Genomic DNA, 26,845 nt, shown 5'->3' on the forward strand with positions numbered 1-26,845 from the left:
GCAGAGATATAGCGATTTCAAATCGGGTCCATCTTTTTGAAACACCCTGTATATATATATATATATATATATACACAAGCTACAAGAGCAAGGCTCATAGAAGAGTAACGGCATGGTGTTATGCACTGTCCGTCATTCAGCAGAGCAATTCGGATACAATAAAAAGGGAAGGAATGAACAAGAAATAAAATAAAATAAAAATACCGAAAACTGCAATCTATGCGGTTTCCTCAAATGTGAGCCAACTATCCAGCAACTGGAAGCTGGCAAAAGCAGAGTGAACAGTGCAGACAGAGAAGCAAGAACAGCAAAGCAGGATTTGAGAACAGGGATACCGATACCAACTGGGCTCCTCGCAAAAGCAGAATCGGGGTCGGACCAAAAATAATAATAAATTCTCTCCCTTTTCAGATGAGGACAGAGTCCATTAGACAGTGGGTACATCACGGTAAGGTGGGGACAGAGCAGTATGGTGTTAGTTTCAAACATTATACCTCATCCTCGGGGCAGAGTTTGAAGTCATTCGAGTTTGAGGCGAGGGAGTGGATGGTGGTGGAGCAAACACCAGAAGCAGACTGGATAAGGTCCCACTGTGGCTTTGGGGAAGGAAACTGGTTTGGCCTTTGCAAAACGTTTTTCCAAGTGGCATCGAGATGCCAAAGATTGTTGCAAGCTTTGCGGAGTAACACAGCTACCTTTGTCAAGTTTGCTTCAATGTTGAAAAAGCAAACCAATTGACCGCAACCACATCCACTCAGGATCCAGTGTACCAGGGCTGAAAATTGATCGGGTAGCTGCACAACGGTTATGGTTAGGGTTAGCTGCAATTTTTGGCTTGGCTTCTTCCTTCTTCTTCGAACAATCTTTTCCTTTCATTCTCAAGGTGCCCACCAGCAAGCCCTCCAACCACCCACAATCAAACCAAATCAGCGGTTTCTGATTCTTTGGCCAATTTCACCTGGATCATCCTTGTAGCTGTTAGAAACTTCACAGAATCCAATAATTTGCCCTTGGGCTGGAGGGGGCGCATTTATTGTGCAGCAGAGAGCATGTCCATCATCGCACATCAATGAATACGAATGTCGTTCAGGTTCGATGCCAAAGGCAAAACAAATTTACACACTTCACAATATTAAAAAGCAAACTGCACAACTGATACAAGTTCCGAAATGTAGTTTGTAAAGGATGGCATGGAAATACATTATTTAAAAAAAAAAAAAAAAAAAAAAAAAACTTCCGGAGTTCATGAAACTATGACTTCATTCACTTATACATTATATCAAGAATCTAATTTCAGGTCAACGCCTGCTCATCTTCTGTTCGGCCAGGGGAGCCCGGAGCTCCTGCAGAAAAATACATTCCAGTTAGCAGAGCTGCTGGAGACGTCACACGGAAGGGGGCCATCCATAGTGAATCACATCGGAAGATATCAAGTTTTACACTGTTCCATGAACTGTGACATTTGAGGTTAAAAAACAAATTTTACATCAAAACAAAATTCCAAAGGCATATTGCTCAATAGTCCGGCAGCTAAGCTAAATATAGCACAACAATTGTGCATTTTGTGAGGAAAGCACCAAATTTGGCACACTAGTAGACTATCATATTATGAAAAGATCTGGATATTGATTGGGCCATCTCAGATTCAGATTTGATTTTTGCAAGATTTGCAGATTTTGCAGATTTGCAAGCTGAGATTGCAACGCCAGGGACGGCCGACTCCTTACTGCGAGCTGCCCACATCACCCGCACAAGAAGAGCTCATCAAATCACTGCAGCGGCACTGCACATCCTGCAACACCGTGCGTATGAACGCCACTGTATGACATATGCTGATGATGCAGAAGACCTGCCCGAGTTCGAAGACTGGTGTCACCGGAGAGAAGACATTCCCAACTTTCAGTACTGGGCAACTGTGCTGGAACTAGAGATGTTGGTACTGGTCTACGTGCGTTCTCTGCGGCAGGCTTCACTCACGATGTAACTTGATGCCCTGACGGAACTGGTCCCATGGGTCCATGCCTTAGACCACACACACTATGCCAGGTGGGTCCCTGTTCACCTGAGGGACATGGTTGCACTCCCAATGAAGCACCCAGATGTAGCGAGAGAATTCAGGGCTGGCAACTTCACTGTACAGAAGACGAAGAAGGTGTTCTCTTCGATCCCAATCGAATCGAAATCTTGCAAAAATCAAATCTCTGAATCTGAGATGGCCCAATATCCAGATCTTTTCATAATATGATAGTCTACTAGTGTGCCAAATTTGGTGCTTTCCTCACAAAATGCACAATTGTTATGCTAAGTTGCCCCACTACAATTTGCCCCAATTTGCCCCAATTTGGTTTGCACTCTGTCAAAGAGCCTTTGGGCTTCATGAAAAGCGCTATACAAAATAAATGAATTATTATTATTATTATTATTACAAGAAAAAAACCTAAATAATTTCCAAACTTGCTGCCAAAGGGCCAAAGAAAGGGAATTGTAGATTGTTCCAATTTCAAGACCTCCTTCCAACTCAAAACATGGATAGGGCAGTGAGTGGGAAATGGAAAAACGACCAACTCACCTAGATTTCCAAAGGTTCCCAACATTTCTAAATAGTGATGAAGTGTTTTCTAAAGATACTTTTACGGGTTAAAACCCCACAATATCCAAGTGATATTGACATTATGACCCCATACTCATTTTTAGCTTACCGAGAACAAAAATTATTCAGGGGATGTATTAGCATCGGTGCGGTGGGGTCCATCAGCGAGTCAGCAAGTCAGTCAGGCTGTATTTAAACAACCGCAACTTCTCCAAAACTACACACAATTTCGATTAAACTTAACCCCAACCGCCATCACCTGTGATGGATTGAATTTTGTTCATGGCATTAAAAAAAAAAAAAGGGTCTAAAGGGGTCTACAGTATATTTGACTTCTTCAGTCCTCACCCACCTGCTCCCCCCCCCCCCCTCCCACCCCAATAGGTGTTTGCTTTCTTCTGTGAAGCTACACACAATTCAAGATGAAACATGATCCAACCAACCATCACCCGTGGAGTACCAAAGTTTGTTCATGGCAGTAAAATAAATCGGGGGTTGGCCCTGACGAAATTTATTCGGACGAAACTTGAACAGTTTGGGCATGACAAGGACAAATATATTTGACTTTGGTGAAGATGCGAATCCGGATACGAGAATTTTTGAAGTTATTTTTCACCATGGAGAAATGGGGGCGGAATGATGCGGCAATGTTACAAAACGTTGTGGACGGATGATGACAAAACTTGCCGAATGGATGGGTGCGTTTAACGCCCAGGTTAACATCCGTCTGAGGGACATGACACATTGATGAATCACTGCTTGTGAAACACTTATGACAGTTTATAGCTAAGTCGGGATTGTAACCCAGGCTAGAAAGCTTCGAGGCAAGTATGCATAACTGTAGGCTATCCTGTCAGCCAGGGGCATTATTACATCAGGGTGATTCATCAGTCAGGACAACATCAAAACCAAAACCAGAGGGGTGTATCCGTCAATCCATGAATTAGTTTCTGCCCTCCTGAGCTTCAGAATTCAGTGGTTGGCTGGCAAGCTCAGTCGGCCTTGATGCATGCAGATTGACCACCGCTCCTCCACCTTTGGTCCTGATATGACCGAGTCATTAATGCTCTGCCTTCGACATTGCAGACATCCGTCGATGGCTGGAGGCAGTTGGTGACATGCCATTTGCCCTTTTGGATGATGGCTCCAAATGTCAGTGCCGATTAATTTTTTTGTATGTATACAACATCGAGGCTCGTGAAAGAGCTAAAATTTGCATAATCTTTCTCCAGAATGCCTTTATCAAAAGTATTTGGTCGATAGTGTTACCACAAATATGGCGCTTTTTGTGGCAGGCAACACGGTAACATATGTGCCAATGGCTACCACAGGACACATTTTTGATGCCACAACACATGAAAAGGTTTTTATTTCCTTTGGTATCAAAGCTCAACTTTTTACATGCTCGAGACTTCCTCAGTATGTGAAAATTAACCTCCATGGCATTTCCTCTCCCACTGCACACTTAAAATTTGGTGTTCTCAGAAATTCTCAGTTCCCACTGCACACTTGTTTTCTGGTCTTCATCAATGATCTCTCTGACTCTCTTGAAAATCCTCTATCTCTTTGCTGATGACTCCACTCTCTGCCACTCCATTCCTCATCCCTCAGATCGGCAGTCTGCAGCCTCCTCACTCTGCAGACCTGGACAAAATCAGACTGGTCAAACAAGTGGAACAAGTCTTTCAATCCTGACAAATCTCACTTTTTTTTTTCTTTTTCTTTTTTTTTTTTGCATACAAGATCGAGGCTCGTGAAAGAGCGAACATTAATCACACAGAAAGACAAACAGACACATACAACAAATAATATCGGGAGCGGTAGACAAGATGGGGAGAGAGGGGGAAGGACACAAACAAAACATTTGAGAGCAGGTACCGAGAGACATGGAGACATCGAGAGATCTGTGGGAGGGAGAGGGCTTTGGGGGGGAGGCATGTGAAGGGGAGGGGGGGGGGTGGGAGAGGTATAAACATATGGACACTGCCAGGACTTCCAGGAAGGAAGTTGGAATTTCAAACAAGGTGGATCTGGGGTGAATTAGTGGGGGTAGAAAAGATCAAGGTTTTGGATGGGGGAAGATAAGAGATGGTGGTGAACAGCTGTTTTAAAGACCTGGAGGGAGGAGTGGGATTGAAGGGAGTGTGGGAGTTTGTTCCAGAGGTGGGAGAAAAGAGGAATGAAAGAGTGAAGGTGAGCAGAGAGCCGAGATTTCGGCAGTTTAACCATCAGAGGGTTGCTGGCAGATCTTGTGCGACCTGTAGGAATATTTGGGGGACAGAGCACAGAGAGAGCTGGGGGAGCAAGGCCGGAGAGGAGTCGGTAGAAGACAGAAAGACCACCTACCTGCCTGCGGTGAGTGAGTGAAAGGCCCTCAGAGATGGCTTCATCGCGGGAGATTCCAATGATTTTGAAAGCTTTGGATTCAACAGCGTGAAGCCGAGCAAGGTGTGAGGCAGGAGCACCAGCCCATAGGGGAGAACAGTATTCCATTCAGCTGCGGATGAAAGCCTTCTATGTGGTGAGGAGCTCAGGTGTGCCGAGGAAGGACTTCGCACGACGGAGGATGCCCAGTCGGCGACTGGCTTTGGAGGCCAGCTTGGAAATGTGGTTTTCCCAAGAAAGATCATGGCAGATAGTGAGACCCAAAAGCTTGAGCGACAGAACTTCTTGGAGAGGATGGTTGAGAAAGTAGATGGGAGGGTTGTCCAGTCGATCTTTTCGGAGAGACAAAGTAAGAGAGTGAGATTTGTCAGGATTGAAAGACATGTTCCACTTGTTTGACCAGTCTGTGATTTTGTCCAGGTCTTCAGAGAGTGAGGAGGCTGCAGACTGCCGATCTGAGGGAAGAGGAATGGAGCGGCAGAGAGTGGAGTCATCAGCAAAGAGATAGAGAGGATTTTCCAGAGAGTCGGAGAGATCATTGATAAAGACCAGAAAAAGCACAGGGCCCAGAACACTGCCTTGGGGAACTCCAGCCTGAACAGGAAGGGGAGATGAGAGAAATCCATTCAAGGCCACACGATGACTACGACCAGAGAGGAAGTCCGCAAGCCATGCATGGAGATTTCCATGGATACCATAGGAGGAGAGTTTGGTGAGCAGAGCTGGGTGCCAGACCGTATCGAAGGCACGTGATATGTCAAGGGAGACAGCTCTGATTTCCTGTTTGGCATTGAGGACCTCCATCCATTGTTGAGACAGCAGAAGCAGCATGTCCAGAGTAGAGTGACCTGGTCTGAAACCAAATTGATGATCAGAGATCAAGCCATTGGAGAAGAGGAAAGATTTCATATCCGAAGCAATGATGGATTCCATGACTTTGCTGATAATTGGGAGCAGGCTGGTTGGTCTGTAGTTGCAAGGATCTGTTTTTGCACCTTTTTTCTGTAAAGCGGTAATGTTAGCTGATTTCCAGGATGCTGGCAGATGACCTTGAGCAAAAGATAGGGTGAAAAGAACAGAGAGAGGGTGATATAGAGCGGCAGAGCAGGATTTTAGGACCCGTGGGCTGATGCCGTCTGGTCCAGTTGCAGAATCAGAGTCGAGGTTTGACAAAAACTCCTCCACCTTGTCAGGAGAGAAGGCCACAGAGTCCAGGAGCAGTTGGGTTCGACTGGGAAAGGTGGGAACAGAGAGAGATGGGTTTGGGACTAAGGATTTTGAGGCAAACACAGAGTTGAGGCATTCGGCTTTGTCACGTGCGATGTCAACTGTGTGGCCATTTGAGGTAAGGGAGGGGATGGAGGGGGAACAAACACCAGAAACGGATTTGACCAGACGCCACCAGGATTTGGAGGAAGGAGACAGGTTTGAGAGTTCATTCTTGAGTGAGGAGAGATTGTGTTTCCTGGCACTCCTGAGGGTAGACACACACTTGTTCCGAGCTTGGTGGAAGGAACTGAGATTGCCTTCATTTGGATTAGCCTTCCAAGAGGCAAAGGCAAGTTGTTTCAGGGCAACTGCCTCACCACAAGATTCAGTGTACCATGGACGGGAGGAAGGGTAAGACAACTGAAGGCGAGATGGGATAAATCTGTGCATGAGAGAGATCAGTTTGCTTTGGAAGAATTCCCAGGAAGAATTGATGTCAGAGGCAGTGGAGATGGGAGACCAATCCAGACGATTGATGGCTGCTTGAAGACCGTCCCAGTCGGCCTGAGTGAAATGCCAGACTCATCGACTTTGAGGAGGCTCTCTGAGAATGGCCAGAGAGATGTCCACTTTGACAAGCACATGATCAGAAGAACCGATTGGAGCAGAAGAAGAGCAGCAGACATTAGCAGGGAAGTTTGTCATAATCAAGTCTAGAAGAGAAGATACTCCATTGGCTGAGATCCGGGTCGGGAAATTGACAGATTGTGTCAATCCCAGTGAGTCACAGAAGTCCTTTGCTGAGGTGCCATGACTGGTGAGATAGGAACCCACACCCAACCAGGTGGCATGATGACAGTTGAAGTCACCACATATGAGGAAGAGAGTTGGGATGAGTGGATAGAAGTTGGTCCATGTTGTCAGACAGTGAAATGTTGATGGAGTCATCACTGTTTGGGGGACGGTACAGAACACATATGAACAAAAGGTGGGAGCGGAGAGGAAGCCGTAGCCAGAGGTACTCCTGGGGGTGAGGAGGAAAGAGGGCAGTGCAAGGAGAGTGAGGAAGAGAGTTTTTGATAAAGATAGCCACCCCACCACCAGGCCGAGGCTCAGGTCTATCATACCGGAGGAGGGAGTAACCAGGAAGAGATATTAAGGAATCAGAGACATCTTGAAGGAAGAAAGTCTCTGTTAAGCAGATCAAGTCTGGATTGTCAGAAGCAACCTGTATGGAGAGATCAGTCAGGTTTGAGCGAAGGCCCTGGATGTTTGAGGTCCATACCGTTAATGAAGAGAGAGGGGGAGCATCGGGTACAGGACAGGGGAGGGGAGGAGTAGGGTAAGATGAAGGATGAGAGGGGGAGGTAGGGAGAGCAGTTGATAGTGTGTCAGATATTGCAGAAGAGTTCCAAGAAAGGGAAGGATGAGGAGGATGAAAGGTTTGATGGTGAAGGGATGAGGCACAGTGAGGGGTTGTTTGAGGGGGGGCAGAGGAAAGTAGAAGGTTTGGGGGGGTGGAGGTATGAGATAGAAGGGAGACGAAGTGGGGAGGAGGCAGCTTGGAGGAGGAGGGGGGAGGAGGGAGAATTGGAGAGGAATGGTATGGGGGGAGAATTGAATGGGAGGGGTTGGGGGGGAGTTTTGAAGGGGAGGAGTGAGGGGGGAGTTTAGGAGGGGAGGGGCAAGGGGGGAGTTTTGGAGGGGAGGGGCAAGGGGGGGAGTTCAGGAGTGGAGGGGCAAGGGGGGGATTTGGAGGGGAGGGGCAAGGGGGGAGTTCAGGAGTGGAGGGGCAAGGGGGGGATTTGGATGGGGGGGCAAGGGGGGAGTTTAGGAGGGGAAGGGCAAGGGGGGAGTTTAAGAGTGGAGGGGCAAGGGGGGAGTTTAGGAGTGTAGGTGCAAGGGGGGGGGGGGATTTGGATGGGAGGGGCAAGAGGGGAGTTTAGAAAGTGAATGATTAATGAAAGACGAACATTGATAACAAATTGGGTTTGTTGTGATTTTCAAGTTAGCAAGGCATCATCCGTCGTGCGAAGTCCTTCTTTGGCACACCTGAGCTCCTCACCACATACAAGGCTTTCATCCGCAGCTCAATGGAATACTGTTCTCCCATCTGGGCTGGTGCTCCTGCCTCACACCTAGCTCGTCTTCACGCTGTTGAAACCAAAGCATTCAGAATCATTGGAATCAGGCCGATGAAGCTGATTCTAAGGGCCTTTCACTTACTCACCGCAGGCAGGTAGGTGGTCTTTCTGTCTTCTTCAGACTCCTCTCTGGCCTTGCCCCCCCAGCTCTTTCTGGGCTCTGTCCCCCAAGATCTGCCAGCAACCCTCTTATGGTTAAACTGCCAAAAATAAAGACTCTGCTCACCTTCACTCCTTCATTCCTCTTTTCTCCCGCCTCTGGAACAAACTCCCTCACTCTCTTCAATCCCACTCCTCCCTCCAGGTCTTTAAAACAGCTGTTCACCACCATCTCTTATCTTCCCCCATCCAAAACCTTGATCTTTTCTACCCCCGCTAATTTCACCCCAGATTCACTTGTTTGGAAATACCAACTTCTTTCCTGGAAGTCCTTGCAGTGTCCTTGTGTTTTATACTTCTCCCACCCCCCCCCCTTCCCTTCCCATGCCTCCTCCCCCCAAGCCCTCTCCGTCCCACGTTCCCTGCTCTCAAATGTTGCATTTGTGTGCTTCCCCTTCTCTCCCCATCTTGTCTACCACTCCCATTATTATATGTTTTATGTGTCTATTTGATTTTTTTGTGTGATAAATGTTAGCTCTTTCATGAGCCTCGACCCTGTATATAAACCCCCCCCCCCCCCTCTAAAAAAAACAAAAAACCGTGTTCAATGCCCAATCACAGGTCCGATTTACACACAGCAGTAGTTCAATTTGATGCAATGTGTCGCTAACCCACTTTGTACCCAGCGAAGTGAGGTCTATAACCAAGAGGAAGCAACTCCCAAATCCAGTGCATTCATCCACGAAACAAACTGTCACATCAGGCTCGAGGTTTGCGAACTGGTAAATAAGTGGCAAGGTTCAGGCTTTAATCCGCTTCTTCCTCAATTGTTCACAAGAGTTATGACATTGGCGGTTTTCCCCACCCTTACTGCTCAACGAGTGTTGTTGCTTACTCATAAATAATAAAATATCGCACCTCGATTAAAGTGACTCGAAACAAGAAATGACATATTTCTTCATACTGTCAAACAAAAACAATGCAATTTGATGAAAGAATCTTTCAATCTGGAGTGATTGATGTACCATGTACCATAGTCCATGTCAGAGCCATTTGTTCCACCGTAGATCTTTCTTGGAAAGGGTAATGTTGGGCAGTTTCCGTTTTTCAAACTTTAATTTATTCCAGAAGCAAACCCACAAAGCCCCGTGAAATGGAAAAACCCAATGCAGAACTGGTTATTCTTCCTTCTCATTTATATATTCACAGAAGTCCCTCCGAAAAACTTCCCCTCTAACCAGATATTCACTTCTTTTCTTTTCTCTGCTGCCCGACCCACATCACTTCAGTCTTCTCCATGCTCATCTTCAACCGATGCTTCTCAAATGCCTCCTTCCATTCCCCCAGTACCTCCTGCCCACTCTCCACATTAACAGTCTGCATACAATATCCTCCCCAGAATATTTTTTCACGTTTACCTTCCTGCTTACCAGCTCAATCACCATGATAAACACGGGTGGGCTGAGAGCGCTTCCCTGCCTCAAACCGATGTTCACACTGAACTCTTCCGAAATCCCAGGACCAACCAACTAGTCAAATTAAATGAGTGAAAGTAACCAGAAATCTCACACTCTGAGCACATTTCGTAATTTCAACATCATTGGCAACGGTCACGGACCATATTTCCTAACAGCAGTTATCACGTGATGTGTTAAAATGAGATTCTGTGCAAGCCAAATGGGCATAGTTGTCTTTTTCTTGCAACACCCTCATTCATTACTACCTTGCAAGATCATTTAATCTATGACACAGTGGGTCTACTACGACCACCTCAACAGGAGCAATTCTTACCCTGGCCGTTTGCACAAGCACACACCCAGTACAGCACATGGAGCAGCAGAAATCTCCGAGAAAGGAGCCCTACAAAGAGACAGAAAAACAACAAAATTATGATGGGATGTGATAAGTTATAACTGCATCTACGAGCATAAACATTTTACCTTTATTAGCAAGGACAAAAAATGGTTCAAATGTTGTTTGTTTTTTTTGTTTTTTTAAGCCATTCATAGCTCAAGGAAAAGATTTTAAAGCACAGACATAAAAATACGACGAATGACATTTGGTACAAAAAAAAAGGAAAATAAAGTTGACTCGTCTGTCGAGGCAAAAACATTTGTTCCACAGAACAATGAAGTTATTAATTATTTGAATCAAGGGGACTGCAAAAATGATTATATATAATTAATTAACCATGGCATAGCATGCAAATGGAGCTTGGTGTGCTAAACAGAGTGGTGAATGCTCACGAGTGGTCTTTTAGCCATGCCTGTGCATTATTAGCCCCCGCTGGACTTAGGAAACAGGGGCTTATGGATTTGGTCTTGTCCATCCGTCCATCAGTAACCATATCTCGGAGATGTATGAACAGATTTTGTTCATACTTGGTACAAAGACAATGCATGATTGTACACATATGCACACCATTTTGTTTTGTGATGCGATCAAAGATTGCCGGCCGTTTTGGTTGTAAAAAAACAAAACAAACAAAAAAAACCCAATGTTGAACACGTCCTCAACCATTTCTCGGACATGCATTTGCCGATGTTGTTCAAATTTGGCACACAATTGAGGAAATATGGCTTACATAGATATGCACAACATTTTTTTTTTTGAGATCAGATACAAGATGGCCGACTGGTGGCCATTTTAGTTGTAAAAAAACAACAACCCAATATTGACCACGTCCTCAACTATCTCTCGGACATGCATTTACCAATTTGTTCAAACTTGGCACACAGATAATGAATGATGGCTTACATACGCACGTCATTTCTTTTCGAGATCAGGTCCAAGATGGCCGACTGGTGGCCATTTTAGTTGTAAAAAAACAACAACCCAATATTGACCACGTCCTCAACTATCTCTCGGACATGCATTTACCAATTTGTTCAAACTTGGCACACAGATAATGAATGATGGCTTACATACACACGTCATTTCTTTTCGAGATCAGGTCTAAGATGGTCGACTGGTGGCCATTTTGTTACTTAAACGTGTCCCCATCCATTTCTCAGACATGCATGGACTGATTTTCGTCAAACTTGGCACAAAGACAATACACGAGTATACATATGCAGAAGATTTTGTTTTGCCAACCGACCAAAGATGGCTGACTGACAGCCTTTAACCCCGCACAGCAAAATTACTAAAATGACAGGGGTGGAGGGTGGGGGGGTATTTTTCTTCTTTTTTCTCAAATAACCGACTAGAACAGTCTCTTACATCAGATACATCATTAGTGGGGTAGAAGGCAGCTCATTTGTGTTGGATGGCAGGAGGAAGAAAATAAAAATAAACTAAAACGTCACTCTTCGACGTCACGATGTCGACCGATATGCCTCCGCCCACATCATTACATGTAGTCCATGGGCCAGAGCAGATATCGGTACCACCTGGGGGGACCAAACCAAAGTAGTACTAAAATGTTTATAGGGTTGATATGTGTAATAAGATATGATAGCCTTTTGAGATAGGTAGCTTTGTCAATAATTTTTAAAACTCTTTTTTTTTTTGTCATTAACGCCATTGTGTAATTTGCAAAAAATGAAAGATACGCCAGTGCCAAATTTCTATCTCCACCAATGTGGATTAAAACAATAGACTAGTCAAATTTCTGGGAAACGTGAATTCATGAGGCATTTTTGAGTAAAAGCAAGCAAACCACTTTTTCTGGGGTAGTTTTTCGTGCTGAATACGAATCTGTTGTTTGCCAAGCCCAAAAATGCGTAATTAGGTCACTAATCAAGGTCAAAGGTCAATGAGTGCAAAATTCAAAATTTTTGAAAAAATGTTTTATTTTACATCACCTATCTGTACATTTCAATTATTTTACAGTATTTTGTCTGGTAAGGTTACTACAGCTTTTCACAATTATGAAAGTAAAGGGAATTGTGAAGGGAAAAAATCAGATTTTTGTGAATATATCCGTAATGAAGCAACTTTTCGTTTTTTGACATACTGTTTTAATTCACTTGAATTGTTGCCTTAAATACCATCAGTGAAGTGGTTTACCTGAGTCCTATATAATAGCAAGATTGTTTTCTACTAAATGTCAATATTTGACTAATTAGCCACTTAATTAAGGCTAACGGTCACAAGGCGCAAAGTGCACTTACATGGCACAAGGCGCAAAATGCACTTCATGGCAAACATGTTTGGAGTGCAGGCAGTTGATCATTATCACATGTATTCTTAATTAATCCTGAATCAATTGCAGTCTGTCAGACTGATTGGCTGGAAGGAGGAGCCATCCAGGGGAATGCCAATTAGCTTAACTGTGTAAGCTCTGACCCCCCCCCCCCCCCCCTACTTTGGCCTGTTTCGACATGGTGTTTCACTGGCATTGCACTTGCAGGCCTCAGTGCAGAACTGTTTCCCCCACTTCCGACAAGAGCAACTATCAGAACTGCAACCTTTCTTGCAACCACACTGAGTAAGTTCTCGGCATCCCTTTGGAATTGACGGTAAAGTTGTAAGAACCGGTGACAACTTGTCATCAACGAGTTTCCATCCACAATCAGTCGGCGGTGGCAGATCTGTCATTGGATTACTGGCCTCTCTCCAAATGAAACTTTGGTAGTTTGCACGCTCTATGTGGAACTTTGCTGCATCACTAGATGGAGGTAGGGTCTCCGTTGCATGGCATTTGTTGAACAGTTTAATGCGGGCTTGATTACAGTTCTCAGATGGTTCCTTGTAGATATGGCAAATGAACTTTTCAGCATCTTCTGTGACCTTCTTTGATGGTGTCGGAAACTTGCCAAGATCTTGAAGCAGACTGTTGTGTTCAAGGAAGATATCCCATTCTGTTTTCTTTGAGTGTCCTGAGAAAAATGAAACCGTATCGCATCCTGTCAACGCATGAAATGCTGGTAAAGTCTCATAGACATGATCAGCAAGTCCAAGTTCCGACTTTATGTCATGCACAGGAACATACTTCCGTTTCTTAATTGTTCCTGCTCTCATCCAAAGTGCTGTGCAACTGGTTGAACGTGGTCCAGGAATATCTTTCGCTTTCTCCTTGGCGAGATGCTAAGAATGCCATGTCCCGATGTTCACTGTCTTGAAGAGCACTGCCAGTATCTTTCTCCCTAAGAAACCATCCTGTTTCAACCTCTCCAAACTCGGGAATGAGGGTATCCTTGTTGATGTATACCTCATGGATCTTTTCAACTGCTGTTGGTATATCCAACGTTGACGTATTGGATGGTTTGATGTCTCCAAGACCGCTTTCAGCAGATGGCCCCCTCTGCCAGGCAGCTAACTGAGTAGCGTGAAATGTATTTTTGCCATCTAGGGTAGAGTCATTGATGTCAATATTGTCGCCAGAAAAATGCACAAATCGTCCCGAAACCAGGTTGCTGGTAACAACTGCCCCAGTTTCTTGATCAAGCGCTTTCAGAGTGTTTTCAGCCATGGCAGTGTCATACCTAAGAACCCGGTTATAGCTGATTATGTGCCCAGCATTATGGAATAGCTCAACTAATTTCTTTGATCGAGTTGACTGGTGCAGCGTCATACCCATTCCAACGTGTTTAGGCGGTGCCTTCTTGTCTCCACATACACCATAGACCATGTCTTGTCCAATGCTAAGGACCCTTGTCTTCTTCACCCAACCAGTTTCAGACATCTCACTTTCGTCAAACTCAGCATCGACACTACTTTGGCCTCCAAGCAAGATATTCACAAACATGAGTACAGATGGTGGTACACTTGCCAACTCTGCTTTTTCGCTTACATCGCAACCTTCGAATGCAGGATGTGACATGATATCACTGCGGAGTTGCAGAGCAACGTGCACTAAAGACAGAAAATGATCATCCTGTTGTCTAAATATGGGAATATAGTCTGCACTGTTCTGACCGCACACCATTTCTGAAAGAGGTATGTGACTGAAATGTCGTGGAAGAAGCAAAGTTTGTTTCTCTGAAGGCGCCAAATTTCTTAGCACAAGAAATTCATAAATGTCCCCAATGCAATTCGACAAAGTTTCTTTAAAAGTCCCCAGTCTACTAAGATACGATGTAGGAATTGTGCCGTCGCACTCACTGGCTAACTCTTTGTACCTCTCGAACACTGCAGATAGTTCAAATACGTGCCCTTTCTCAGCAGAGTGACGCAGCTCTTGACACAACCATGATATCGCCATGTCTGCTGATTTGCTTTCAGTTTCCGCCCTTTTGACATCCCTAAAGAATTTACTAAGACAGTTAACATGGTAACATGCCTCAGCTGAGATTAAATCATTCTCATTTGCAGTACGGACTAAGATGTTATGTACAAATTTAGCTTTTTCCGTAATTTCATTACTCATTTTGAAGGTTGTGACACGACTTGTCTTCTGCTTCTTGTCAAAGTTCTGGCAGAACATACACAATGTCCAGTTCATCTTAGTAGTACTACTGCGTAAAAACGGACATGCTTCAGCCGAAACACTCTTTCTTTCAGGATCTTTTTCGTTTTTCGATTGTTCCTTGGCTAGCTTAGCATTTATTTTCCCCTTGTGTGTGTATGCAGAGTAACATAGCTTATGCCATTTAAGTTTGGGGAGACTTTCTGGAGGCTCTGCAAAGAGAGTCGAAAGCCTGTCCACGGCTGATCGAAATTCATAGTGTCTAAGTTTGCATCGGAGCTCGGTCGCCTCTCTGATGGCAGCAATACCCTGGTTTGTCTGGTTGAAAATCGTATCTTTGACCTGGCTAGTTCCCTGACAAATGATACAAAGTTCAAACGACACATCCTCACGCTGTCGCTTGAGGCTGGCAATAGGTTCCATGGTTGGCCTGAGGGGAGAAACAGAAACCAAACTAAGCACCAGGCACGCATGTTCTGACCATGAAAACTACAACGTTGTATGATATACTGCAACAGCCCTTAAATGATCGAATAAGCGCAGGCAGTGTTGGCCCGGGTTTTAATCTTATTCTCAAAGACACAAAGTAAAGCTTCTTCAAGACAAAACATCTAACCGATATCACTAATTCATTAGTGGTAGATGCATTAGGCACTCATCGTCAATGCCCATGCCCTGCCTGTCTTTTTGCTACTGTTAGGTAAATGTACATGTATGTAGGCCTGCCTATGATGTGAGATGTCAAGCATACATTACACATTTGTATGTACATGTATCTCACCAAAGAAGAATGCATTCCTTTACTTTCATTTGATTTTATATTTCATTTTTTAACAATCTTAAAAAGACCCTTACCTGTACTCCTGAAATGTTTAATGCCTGATGCCTAGGGTACGAACTAGATGGCTTATGCTAGGCTATTAGATTCATTCTTCATCATTAAGGGTCTATTGAAGAACACCCTGCTCTGTCTGAATGGAAATGATTTGACAAACATGGCAAATGCATTGGGGTCAGAAAGATGAAGCCACTTTCACTGTTGAGTGAAAGGGATGGTTTCAAGTGCAAGTAACTGTTACGTCATTGCAAGACTTTCGCACTCATTGACCTTTGACCTATGTTGTTTACCGGTGACATTTAGATTCTGTCTTTATAAAATCTATCTCTAGACCATCAATAGGAGCATAAAAACTCTGCCCCATTGTGCATTTAGAGGTTAAACTGCAAGCAAATTACGCAAAAACTAATTGTCGCCCCTTACAGAGATAAAGGCAAATGAGCATAGATGTGTCCTCACGTTTCCTTTAAAAATAAGATTTTGAAAAGCTTTAGCAACCTTACTAGACAAAATATTGTAAAATAATTGAAATGTACAGATAGGGGATGTAAAATAAAGCATTTTTTCAAAAATTTTGAATTTTGCACTCATTGACCTTTGACCTTGATTAGTGACCTAATTACGCATTTTTGGGCTTGGCAAACAACAGATTCATATTCAGCATGAAAAACTACCCCAGAAAAAGTGGTTTGCTTGCTTTTACTCAAAAATGCCTCAATCATTCTATAAAGGCACATTTTCAGATTTTTTGACTAGGCTACAATGCAAATAAGGTTATTTCCTTTTGATTAAAAAGCAAAATGCAAAATAAATGTGATTCACACTATTTTTTACATTGTATTGTGTTTACTGCCTGCAATAATTGTATTTATCTTCAGCTGGAAACTTAACATTTTGAATTACAGGTAGATTTAAGCGTTTTTTTTTTCACCAATTATACTTATATTATCTTTTCTTTCAAAACTAATATCTTAACCAATATTATCTTTTTGTATGTTGCAGATAGTGTTGTACAGTGATCAGAGTGATGTCGATGGATCAAGGTACCACCCTGCCGAAGAAGCGGCCGTGCACAAACTGTCTTATTCATTGCTCAGACGATGACCGATTCCCTGGTGACATTGAGGGACCTGGATTCATGGAAGGCTTTGCTCCGGGCTGCAGAGATCAGACAGCATGCCCCAGTCCTTGACTTGGCAAAAGGACTAAAAGAAGGGGAAGTACCTCAGGTACAGTACCATCGCAAATGCCGCAGCATGTTTACCATGAAGAAGTCTTTGGACTCGATCCTCTCCAAAGGTGCCAGTGCTGAACCCACAGAAGCTGCTTCCAGAAGATCATCATCCAGGACCAGGGATGCACCAAGTAGGCCTACTTCAAGACTGTACGACAAGATCTGCATCTTCTGCCAGAAGCCAAAATACATCAAAGGACAAAAATCAAGGGAACCTCTTATGCAGTGTCTTGAGTTACGAGCAGACGACACCATCCACAAGGCGGCAATAAAGAAATGTGCTCTAAGAGTGCTTGCAATTGCTGAGCAGAGACCTAGTTGCCGCAGAGGGGAATTACCACAAGACGTGCTACAAAGAGTACACAAGAAGAGTGTCTTCTACCAGCTCTTCAGAAGTACAACAGGAAGAGAGTGAGGCAGCAGATTATGAGGAGACAGAGAGACAAGCCTATGAGGAACTGTTCATGCATGTGAGGACTGAATTCCTCCCAAACCCTGAAATATTGCCTTTAACAGACCTCACAGCCAGGCTTGAGAGATCCATGAACTCCCATGGCATCACCAAGATCAAACCCTCGACAAAGAAGCATGTTCGTCGCAAGCTTGAAAGTGAGCTGGAAGGGTCACTTCACTTTGTCTCAAATGAGAAAGGAAGGGTGCTTCTCTATCCAGACAGCCTGTCAATGGATGACCTTGTCAAGGAAGCCCACAACATGAAGCAAGATCTACGTAAAGCACAGTCTATCAAATCCATGGATGTCCTCACCAAAGCAGCCATACAGCTGAGGAATCAGATCAAGAAACAAGATGTCCAACAGTCATGGCCACCTGATACACAGAAAAGTGTCATCCCTGAAGTTGTCACAAAGTTCCTGTATACCCTGCTGACTGGGGATACTGAGTGTGCAAATCCCTCTGAAAGAGTCCAGCATCTTGCTGCTTCTTTTGGCAGTGATCTAGTCTTTGCTGTCACCTGTGGCAAGACTAAGCCACCAAAGCACATACTCCTCCCATTTGCTGTGAAGTCACTGACAGGAAACACAGAACTGATACGAAGTCTGAATCGTCTTGGCCATCCTACTCCCAAGTAGAGGAGATTGACACAGGTCTTTGTGTCCAGAAGCTGGAACGCTCAGCAGAGGACATACCACTGCCAGAAGACATGCATCCTGGTGTGTTTACCACCCTGGCCTAGGATAACATTGACCGTCTTGAAGAGACACTGAGTGGAGAAGGCACCTCACAGGGTCAATGGCATTACTGTCCAACCCAAAGTTGCAGGGCCCATGCCACAGAAGGTCCTGCCTGCAGTCAGCAAATCGAAGAAGAGGAGCATCAGTCCTGCCCCATTGATGCTACCAACCTACAATGTTGGACAGCGAACTGGGCCACCTAAGACTGAGACCCTTGATTCCGACACAAACAAAGAAGTTCAAGATGCAAAGAAGAAGAACCATGGATGGCTCCTGACTCGAATGTCAGATCCTGAGAACCAGACCATAAGCAGCTGGACAGGGTTCAACATCCAGATCCACAATGATGTGACAGTGATCCAGGACACTGTGAGCTACCTTCCCACAATCAATGCTCCTGCAACTGAGATGTCAACTGTGAATGACGTACTGGAGCAAACGTTTCACATCATGCAGTCCCTGCAGCTGGACAAGATAGTCTGCGTGTTTGACCAAGCACTCTTTGCCAAGGCTGCTGAGATAGTGTGGAAACATGACAAATTCAAGAACATCATCAGGATGGGCATCTTCCACACAATCTGCAACCTCCTGTCCATCCTAGGGAAGAGATTTGAAGATGCAGGACTCAGAGATGTGTTTGTTGAATCAGGTGTCATTGTAGAAGGGTCTGTGGCTGGGCTGAAGGAAGGTCGCAGGTACAACCGGGCAGTTAGAGCACACAAGACTGCATATCAAGCACTGATGAGACTTGCCTGGAAAGGCTTCCTTCTGTGGATAGAGAACACTCATCCTGAAGACAGCCAACACCTAGAAGAAGCCCTGAAGAGCATTGGAGAGTTCCACAACAATGTTTGCCAAGCATCCTTCCAGGACCTGCTTCAGGATGAATCATGCACACGTATCTTGGAGCTGTTCGAAACCTACCTGAACTCCCTCAGAGATGAGAACAGCCTTGCAGCCTTCTGGATGTCTTACCTAGACATGGTTGAGATTATGCTGGGCCTCATCTGAGCATCTCGAGAAGGTAACTGGATGCTTCACCTGGCAGCTATTCGAGAGATGATTCCCTGGTGCTTTGCCTATGACAAGGTGAACTACGCCCGGTTCCTGACCTACTACTATGCCACAATGTCTCGGCTACCCATCGAACATCCTGACATCCATGCCCACTTTATGCAAGGTGGGTTTTCTGTGCAGATCGGCTGCAAGAATCCCTTTGGACGGATACCTGTGGACCAGACGATCAAAGAGACTGTCAACAAGGACACCCAGACACCTGGAGGCACAAAAGGGTTCAGCCTGAAACCTGGAGCTGTGGCTAGATACTACCTGACATCTGAGTACCGAAGCACTTATATGAGACAGCTAAGGGACATGGTTCATGGAGGCCAACATGACAACTTCAGTCATCCTGACCTACAGATGTCAAGAATCAGAAGAGATGAGGCTGACATCCAGTCCATGGTTCCACTGATGGAAACCAGCTGGTTGAATCCATTCAACCTTGACCATGGAGAGCTTGTCAGTCTGATGATAATACTTGTATCAACTTTGATTTAAATCCATTCAGCTGTGCCCAAGTTAGTATATTTTTATATCCGACATGACCTCCAACCTATCGACTCCAAAATTTAATCAGTTCATGTTTACATCATGATGCATACCTGCACCAAGTTTTAATTTAAATCCCTTCAGCTGTTCACAATTTTTACCTATGACCTCTGACCTTTGACCTCGAGACCCCCAAAATCCAATCAGTTCATGTTTACATCATTATACATATCTGTACCAAGTTTGAATTTGATCTCTTTAGCCATTCTCAAGTTATTGACCTATTACAGACGGACCTTTAACCATTGACCTCCTGAACCCAAAATCTAATCAGTTCATGTTTGCATCATTATACATACTTGTACCAAATTTGAATTGGATCACTTCAGCCATTCGAGTTATAGACCTTTACAGATTTGACCTTGGACCTCAAAATCGAATACGTTAATCTTTACATCATTATACATACCTGTACTAAGTTTGAATTGGATCACTTCAGCCGTTCTCAACTTATAAACCTATTACAGACTTTGACCTTTGACCAATGACCCCAAACTCTAAACAGTTCATCTTTACATCATTCTGTTTCATGCCCGTGCTCAGCGCGCTTTTCACCCCTCAGCCCAAATTGGGCTAAGGGGTATTGTCGTCACGGGCGTCGTCCGTGCATCCGTCAACTTTTGGTTTCCGTCAATTTCAAGAACGGCCTCTCCTATTAAATCCATGTTTGCAGTGTGTGTTGGGGTTGAGTAGAGGAAGGTTCCTTTCGAAAATGGGCGCGCTGCGATTTTCAATATAGCCGCCACGGCAGCCATCTTGAAATTGGTTTCCATCAATTTCGAGCAAAACGGCTTGTCCGATTAAATCCATTTTTGCAGTGTGTGTTGGGCTTGAGAAGAGGAAGGTGCCTTTCGAAAATGGGCGCGCTGCGATTTTCAATATGGCCGCCACGGCAGCCATCTTGAAATTGGTTTCCATCAATTTCGAGCAGAACGGCTTGTCTGATTAAATCCATTTTTGCAGTGTTGGGATTGAGTAGGGGAAGGTTCCTTTCGAAAATGGGCGTGCTGCAATTTTCAATATGGCCGCCACGGCAGCCATCTTGAAATTGGTTTCCATCAATTTTGAGCAGAACGGCTTGTCCGATTAAATCCATTTTTGCAGTGTGTGTTGGGCTTGAGTAGGGGAAGGTTCTTTTCGAAAATGGGCACGCTGCGATTTTCAATATGGCCGCCACGGCAGCCATCTTGAAATTGGTTTCCACCATGCATGGGCTGAGGGGTTACGCCCACTTTGCGGTGCTATCTATCTATAATTCCAGTAATCTCTGTCTGTACGTTTGTACGTTTGTCTGTCTGTGACCGCTGTTTCTCGACAACCACGGGTCCGATATACTTTTAACTTGCCAGGTATATTGCTGGGGACCCGAGGATGTGCCTTTTCAAGGTTTCATATTAATCGGACAATTACTTACCGAGCTATGTCCAAAAAACGATTCAACCAATCAGAGAGCAGCGAACGATCGCGTGTGCCGGCGTTGCGAATGGACCAAACCATTCCATGTAAATAGAGGGGGGGTTCTGTGGTCGTTGCGAATGGACGAAACCATTTCATGTAAATAGAGGGGGGGGATTGTCACTGTACTCGCAAGCCGTTCGCCGTTCGCTTTGGCGTTGCGAATGGACCAAACCATTTCATGTAAATAGAGGGGGGGGATATAATTTTAGATAGATATATAGTACGGGCATATATATAGTACGGGCATGCCCTAGTTCATTAAATGCTGAGACAAGCAGTAAGCACCATTTTTAAAGTCTTTGGTTCGCCTCGGTCTGGGTTTGAACCCCGACCTCCTAAACTGACGCTCTGTATCCACTGCTCTGCTTAATCCTCACAAAGTCGTAATATTATGGCGCAATTGCAGCCACGGGTTGTTCGTTATTCCACGGCCGAGTGTGAGAGTACCGTGCGCTATTATTATACATTTACAATGGCGTCAAATGTAGTCGGTGAGGTTGTCGTTACTCTCTCACCTCGATACCTTTCATCCCACGTACGTTCCTCCGACTTTGTGCCGTGAAGAACCACCCGATACATGGAGCCAGGAAAGCCAATGCGCACAGCACGCAGCCTCCCACCGCCGTCGCCTCAGCATTCTGTCCGGCCGTAACGCACGGACAACAGCACGTCTGTATGCACAGCCCCAGGTCCCCCAGACAAGAGCACAGACCGTGGGTCCACTCCCCCATGCCTGAAACCCGCAACCACGTGCTCGTTGTGCTTGACTAGAAACAAGTGAGGTGAGAGAAGAAGAGGAAGAAAACTTATATTTATTAATAATAAATAAATAATAAAAAGAATGGGTGTGATTTGTAGAAGAAGAAGAAGATTCACCTTCATGATGGTGTAATTACGTTAACGGCGTGAAGAACCTCACCTGGTCTACTCAGCCCGGACGCAGCGCCCTTAGTTGGCGCACACCTGTTCATGGCAGGTGTGATGCGCTCGCTCAACACGTCGTGTGACCTCCTCGTTCCAATCATTCGAACAATCTCCCATTGTTCCTCAATCGTTTTCGCAGAACGCTTTAATGTTTGTTCGTACTGTTTGGTTACCTCCATGTGTGCCCACCGCTGTGTGATCGTGCAGGTGCAGGTTAAGAGTGCTTTGAGCATTTATTTACTTTTATATTAAAATGTCCTTCGAGGTAGTTCAACTCCAACTGTGATTGGTGCATCACAGTCCGTCAGATGGACCTTAACCTGGGTGTCCAGTCGACTCACATTATTAATTGGCGGACGTAGAGTAGGCAAGTTATTGCTGGTTCCATGAATGAATAAATTCCTGTCAACCATGAACCAAGAACCACACCGGCTATTCCTGCCATGGGTCGTGTCCAGCAGGATACCTCGGCCGCACACCATCCCCTTTGTGGAGCTGGAGAGGAAGCTGGGAATGTTATTACAATGGGATATGGGAAGGATGCATCTGTTCACAGAAGCTGCAGCAAGTAGATATCTCCGCCCACATCTGTCGCTTGACTCCACCCACCAGCTTGACTCCACCCACCAGCTTCACTCCACCCACCAGCTCGACTCCACCCACCAACACACCCAGACAACATATGGCCGCCATCTTGGTTTTCTGGTGGGCCGAAGACATCAGGCCTCTAGGCCTCTACTGATTATACACTGCCCGGGTTTGTTGCGTCAGATTTCAATTGGATTTGTTTGGGTCGAGTGTTACTCACGATGAAGGACACTGAAGAAAGTAAAAAATGTCAAACTAGAAAGCATGTGAAAATGAAAAGTCCGCGACCATTTGTATTCAGTTATATTCTTCTTCTTCTGTATGCCGAAAATAACGAAAACAGTTAAAAACTAGAACGCCACTCAGTGGAGCGCATACTCCCGCCGAGGGTGGCCGCTGCTGATCCCTATCTTCCAATGATAAACAATCCTTCAAAAAATTCCTGGATCCGGAATAATATCCTGAGCTTCACCAAAAACTAATCAATTCTTCCTTATCCCAAGGGCAATCATCCCACCAACTTTCATCCAAATCCGTTCAGAACTTTTCCAGATATCTTGTTCACAAACACACGAACACACACACGGACGGACACGATCGAATGCATTACTCCCTGGCGGGAATAACTAGAAGGGCACTCAGTACAGAGCATACCTCCACCTGGTTGGCCATATCACTCACTCAATGGTGAAGAATCACTTAAAAAAATTCTATAGCTGGATCCGGATCCGGATGTTCACCAAAATTGAATCGATTCTTCCTTGTCACACACACAACCGGTCCAAAACGTTTAGTCCAAATCCATCCATAGGTTTTTGACATATCCTGCTAAGTATCGTTTTTGGCCCTATCTCCCAATGGTGAAGAATCACTTACAAAATTAAATAATTCTCATATCCGAATCCATATTCAGATCTTCACCAAAATCGAATTTATTTGTCTTTGTCAGACATCCAACCGGTCCACCAAGTTTCATCCAAATCCATCCATAGGTTTTTGACATATCCTGCTATGTATCGTTTTTGGCCCAATCTCCCAATGGTGAAGAATCACTCAAAAATTAAATAACTCTCATATCCGAATCCATATTCAGATCTTCACCAAAATCGAATTTATTTGTCTTTGTCAGACATCCAACCGGTCCACCAAGTTTCATCCAAATCCATCCATAAGTTTTCGAGATATCCTGCTCGGTATCGTTTTTGGCCCAATCTCCCAATGGTGAAGAATCACTCAAAAGTTAAATAACTCTCATATCCGAATCCATATTCAGATCTTCACCAAAATCGAATCGAATCGTCCTTGTCAGACAGCCACCCTGTCCACCAAGTTTCGTCAAAATCTGTCTGCAACCTTTTGAGATATTTTGTTTACAGACAAACGGACAAACAGACAGGGGTGAAAACAACCTCGATTCACTTTTGTGGTGGAGGAAAAAAAAAAAAAAAAGATAAATGATTTTATGCAGCCTTGACCTTTGACCTTTTGATCTAAAACAAAAATAATTGACGCCTACCTTTTGATTAGTGAACCAATTGATTTTACCAATATGCAAATTCCTGAAATTTCAGGCCAATTGGGTGAAAATTGATGATTTTAGGTGACGCTGACGTTTGACCTTTTGACACATTGTTAATATACCTTCTCTATGTTATCATAGTAAAGGTTTGGTGAAAATTTGATGACAATAACTCAAATGGGAAAAGGTTACGGCCTGTACATACACACATACATAAAGTCACAGCGACTTTATGACATCAGAGTACCATTGTGACGTCACATATTAAACGACGGCATTCGGCGTTTTCTCTGCATGTTTCTTCGCTTATCATTCTCGGTGTTCATGAAGTTTAAGCTGTTCCTTGTCTGAGTTATCCTCGTCATTCAATGAAACCCAGCTATCCTGGGCAACAATGAGAACCCACTTGGAAAGAGAACCGGGACAAGGAGCACGACACACCTGCCGTGAGGGACAGCAACATCCAAGCAGGTAAGTCGGTGCTTGGAGTGAGGAAACTGGAAGATTAAACACGAGTTCGTTTTTATGTACAAATTATTTCGGTTACAGATGCTCGTAGAGTTGAGAAAAAAAACATTTTATAACAGACTTGAGATAAGTTTGTTTGAATTTTCACAAGAACTTCAGAGTAAAATCATTAAATATATTTTTTTTTGTGAAACGATGAATTCTGTTTCCTTTTCCTTTTATTGGAAGTGTTTTCCTTTAACAAGTCTTCCTATGATCCTCTTGATCAACATCGCCCCAATTAAAAGCACAATTATTTTGGGGTTTTTTCTTTGCAAGTACCTGCTTATACCACGTGGCTGTACCTGTCGCAGTTCCCGGCGCAGGATTACCTTGCTGACAAATCGGTAAGAGTCAACCTGGAAAAAAACACCTTCGCTTCGCAAATCGCATTTGTGATATATCGAAGAAACTGTTTCAAATGGAGCACGTCTCGCCATTGGAGCATTTGAATTGGATGAGATGTGGCAATAAAAGTGAATTGTTGCTCCCAGCTTGCCAGCTCATGACCGAAGACGCCATTTGCATTTTTGCCATCTCCATCCTTACCCCGCTTAGAATCCAGTGCAGGTACTGGCAACTTGTTAGTTCTCCTAAAGATGCTTGATATGTACAACTCACCAGTATGGGCAGAGATTTATAGAAGCCTGCGCAAAACCAAAAAAGGATTGCGGAAAAGTTTTTTTTGTCCTATCTTCAAGAATTCACATGAACTGGGGTTGTTTTTACAAAAAATTAACACCCAAACTTACTAAATAAATTCTGTACTCGAATGTAGCTTTAACACTACGTCCATTGAATGTGCCCATCCAGGGTCCGGCGCAGCTGGAGCAAGGGCAGGATGGTACTTTTACGCAAAAACAGGAGGTTGAAACGGGAAAAGGTATTGAATGAATGCCACGACGAAGGTAAAGAGAGAATCGACGAAGGATACAAGGATTTGGGAACTCAGGACGATGGCAACAAGGGGTTCGTGGAACACAACTGTGTGAAGCTGGTGGATGAGAGCGAGAGCTGGGGCGACATCGTGGAGAGAGAGATGGGAGAGATAACAACGGATGAATGGGACTCTGGCATTAAGGGGCTTTGGGTGAAGATATTTTGGCATCAAGGTAATTTGACAATTACCTTCTAATATGTGAATATACTTGATTTCCTTTGATAGATTTACAAATGACATTAAAAAGGCTGTAAAAGCTGAAATAAAAAACTCGCTTTCGTCTTTGTAATTTTTCTGAACCTTTATTTTGTAAAAGACTCAACTTCGACGTTCACTCATGCAGCACATCCATGATTGTCCTTATGACCAAATACCGCCAGTCCTTGCTCATTTACTGATGCCCATTTTCATTCTTGAAGTGATCCGTCTTTTTTGGAGTTTAGGTATTGTGTAATCGGGTTGTGTTGATTGTCCCCTGGTATCTGGAGAAAGCCATCCACGTGAAACTACCTGCTGACCATACATTTTTAAAAACCACAAAAACACCAGAACATGCAGAAATAACTGTAGAAATCAGTATGGAATAGCTAGTCCCTTAGCTTTCTTTAAATAATCCATTCTTTTGATCAAACTTTTACGAATCTTCTTGCACTGAGAAATGTCAATATTGTCCCATTCATGTTTGACAGCTTCCCAAAGTTGCTCAGAATTCTTGGGGAAAATGCCAGGGACATATAAAAGGTCCCTTTATATAGGGTATGTGCCATGTGGCAAACTCGAGAAAAGAAGGGACATTCAAAAACATCTCGTGTGTATGCCATACTACCCTTGTGTTCTTAGGAGGAACCAAGTCATGCTCTAGAAAAGTTCATATCAAGGGGCGCCAATTTGATTTATACAGTTTAAAAAGCATAGTATGGCAGATAGGTGCAGGAATTGTGCCTTTGATGATACAAGCATGGCATTTGGCACACAGGCAGAGTATGTCCTAAGAAAGATATTTGGCTATAGGGCCATCGCAGATTTGTCCTTTTCTGCAAAATGGCCGCCATTGTTGTCATAGGACAAATATCTTCCTTAGGGCATACTCTAACTTTGTGCCAACTCTCGTGCTTATATCATCAGTCACAATTCTCCCAAATATTTCAACTATCTGCCGTATTACATTACTTACTGACGAGTTTTAACCTATATATGTGGGGCGCCCCTTTATATTAACTTTTGCAGGAACTTTCAATTTTTTATTATTTTTTT

The 26,845-nt window shown here is 44.2% G+C and overlaps 2 protein-coding genes across 2 annotated transcripts; one reads left to right on the forward strand and one right to left on the reverse strand.

Moving 5' to 3' along the window:
* Nucleotides 1-671: 671 nt before the first annotated feature.
* On the reverse strand, nucleotides 672-21,882 carry LOC144888222 (uncharacterized). Its single transcript, XM_078782531.1, has 3 exons — nucleotides 21,629-21,882; nucleotides 10,219-10,287; nucleotides 672-1,343 (listed from the first exon to the last, which is right to left on the reverse strand). Exons 1-3 carry the CDS (start codon nucleotides 21,842-21,844, stop codon nucleotides 1,299-1,301), a joined length of 330 nt encoding a protein of 109 aa, XP_078638657.1. The 5' UTR covers nucleotides 21,845-21,882; the 3' UTR covers nucleotides 672-1,298.
* A 2,204-nt stretch (nucleotides 21,883-24,086) lies between these two features.
* LOC144892852 (uncharacterized) lies at nucleotides 24,087-25,834 on the forward strand. The gene is made up of 2 exons (XM_078781181.1): nucleotides 24,087-24,615; nucleotides 25,465-25,834. Exons 1-2 carry the CDS (start codon nucleotides 24,539-24,541, stop codon nucleotides 25,784-25,786), a joined length of 399 nt encoding a protein of 132 aa, XP_078637307.1. The 5' UTR covers nucleotides 24,087-24,538; the 3' UTR covers nucleotides 25,787-25,834.
* Nucleotides 25,835-26,845: the final 1,011 nt, after the last annotated feature.

This window comes from Myxine glutinosa, chromosome 7 (genome assembly GCF_964187855.1).
Source record: "Myxine glutinosa chromosome 7, kmMyxGlut1.1, whole genome shotgun sequence".
Lineage (NCBI taxonomy): Eukaryota > Metazoa > Chordata > Myxini > Myxiniformes > Myxinidae > Myxine > Myxine glutinosa.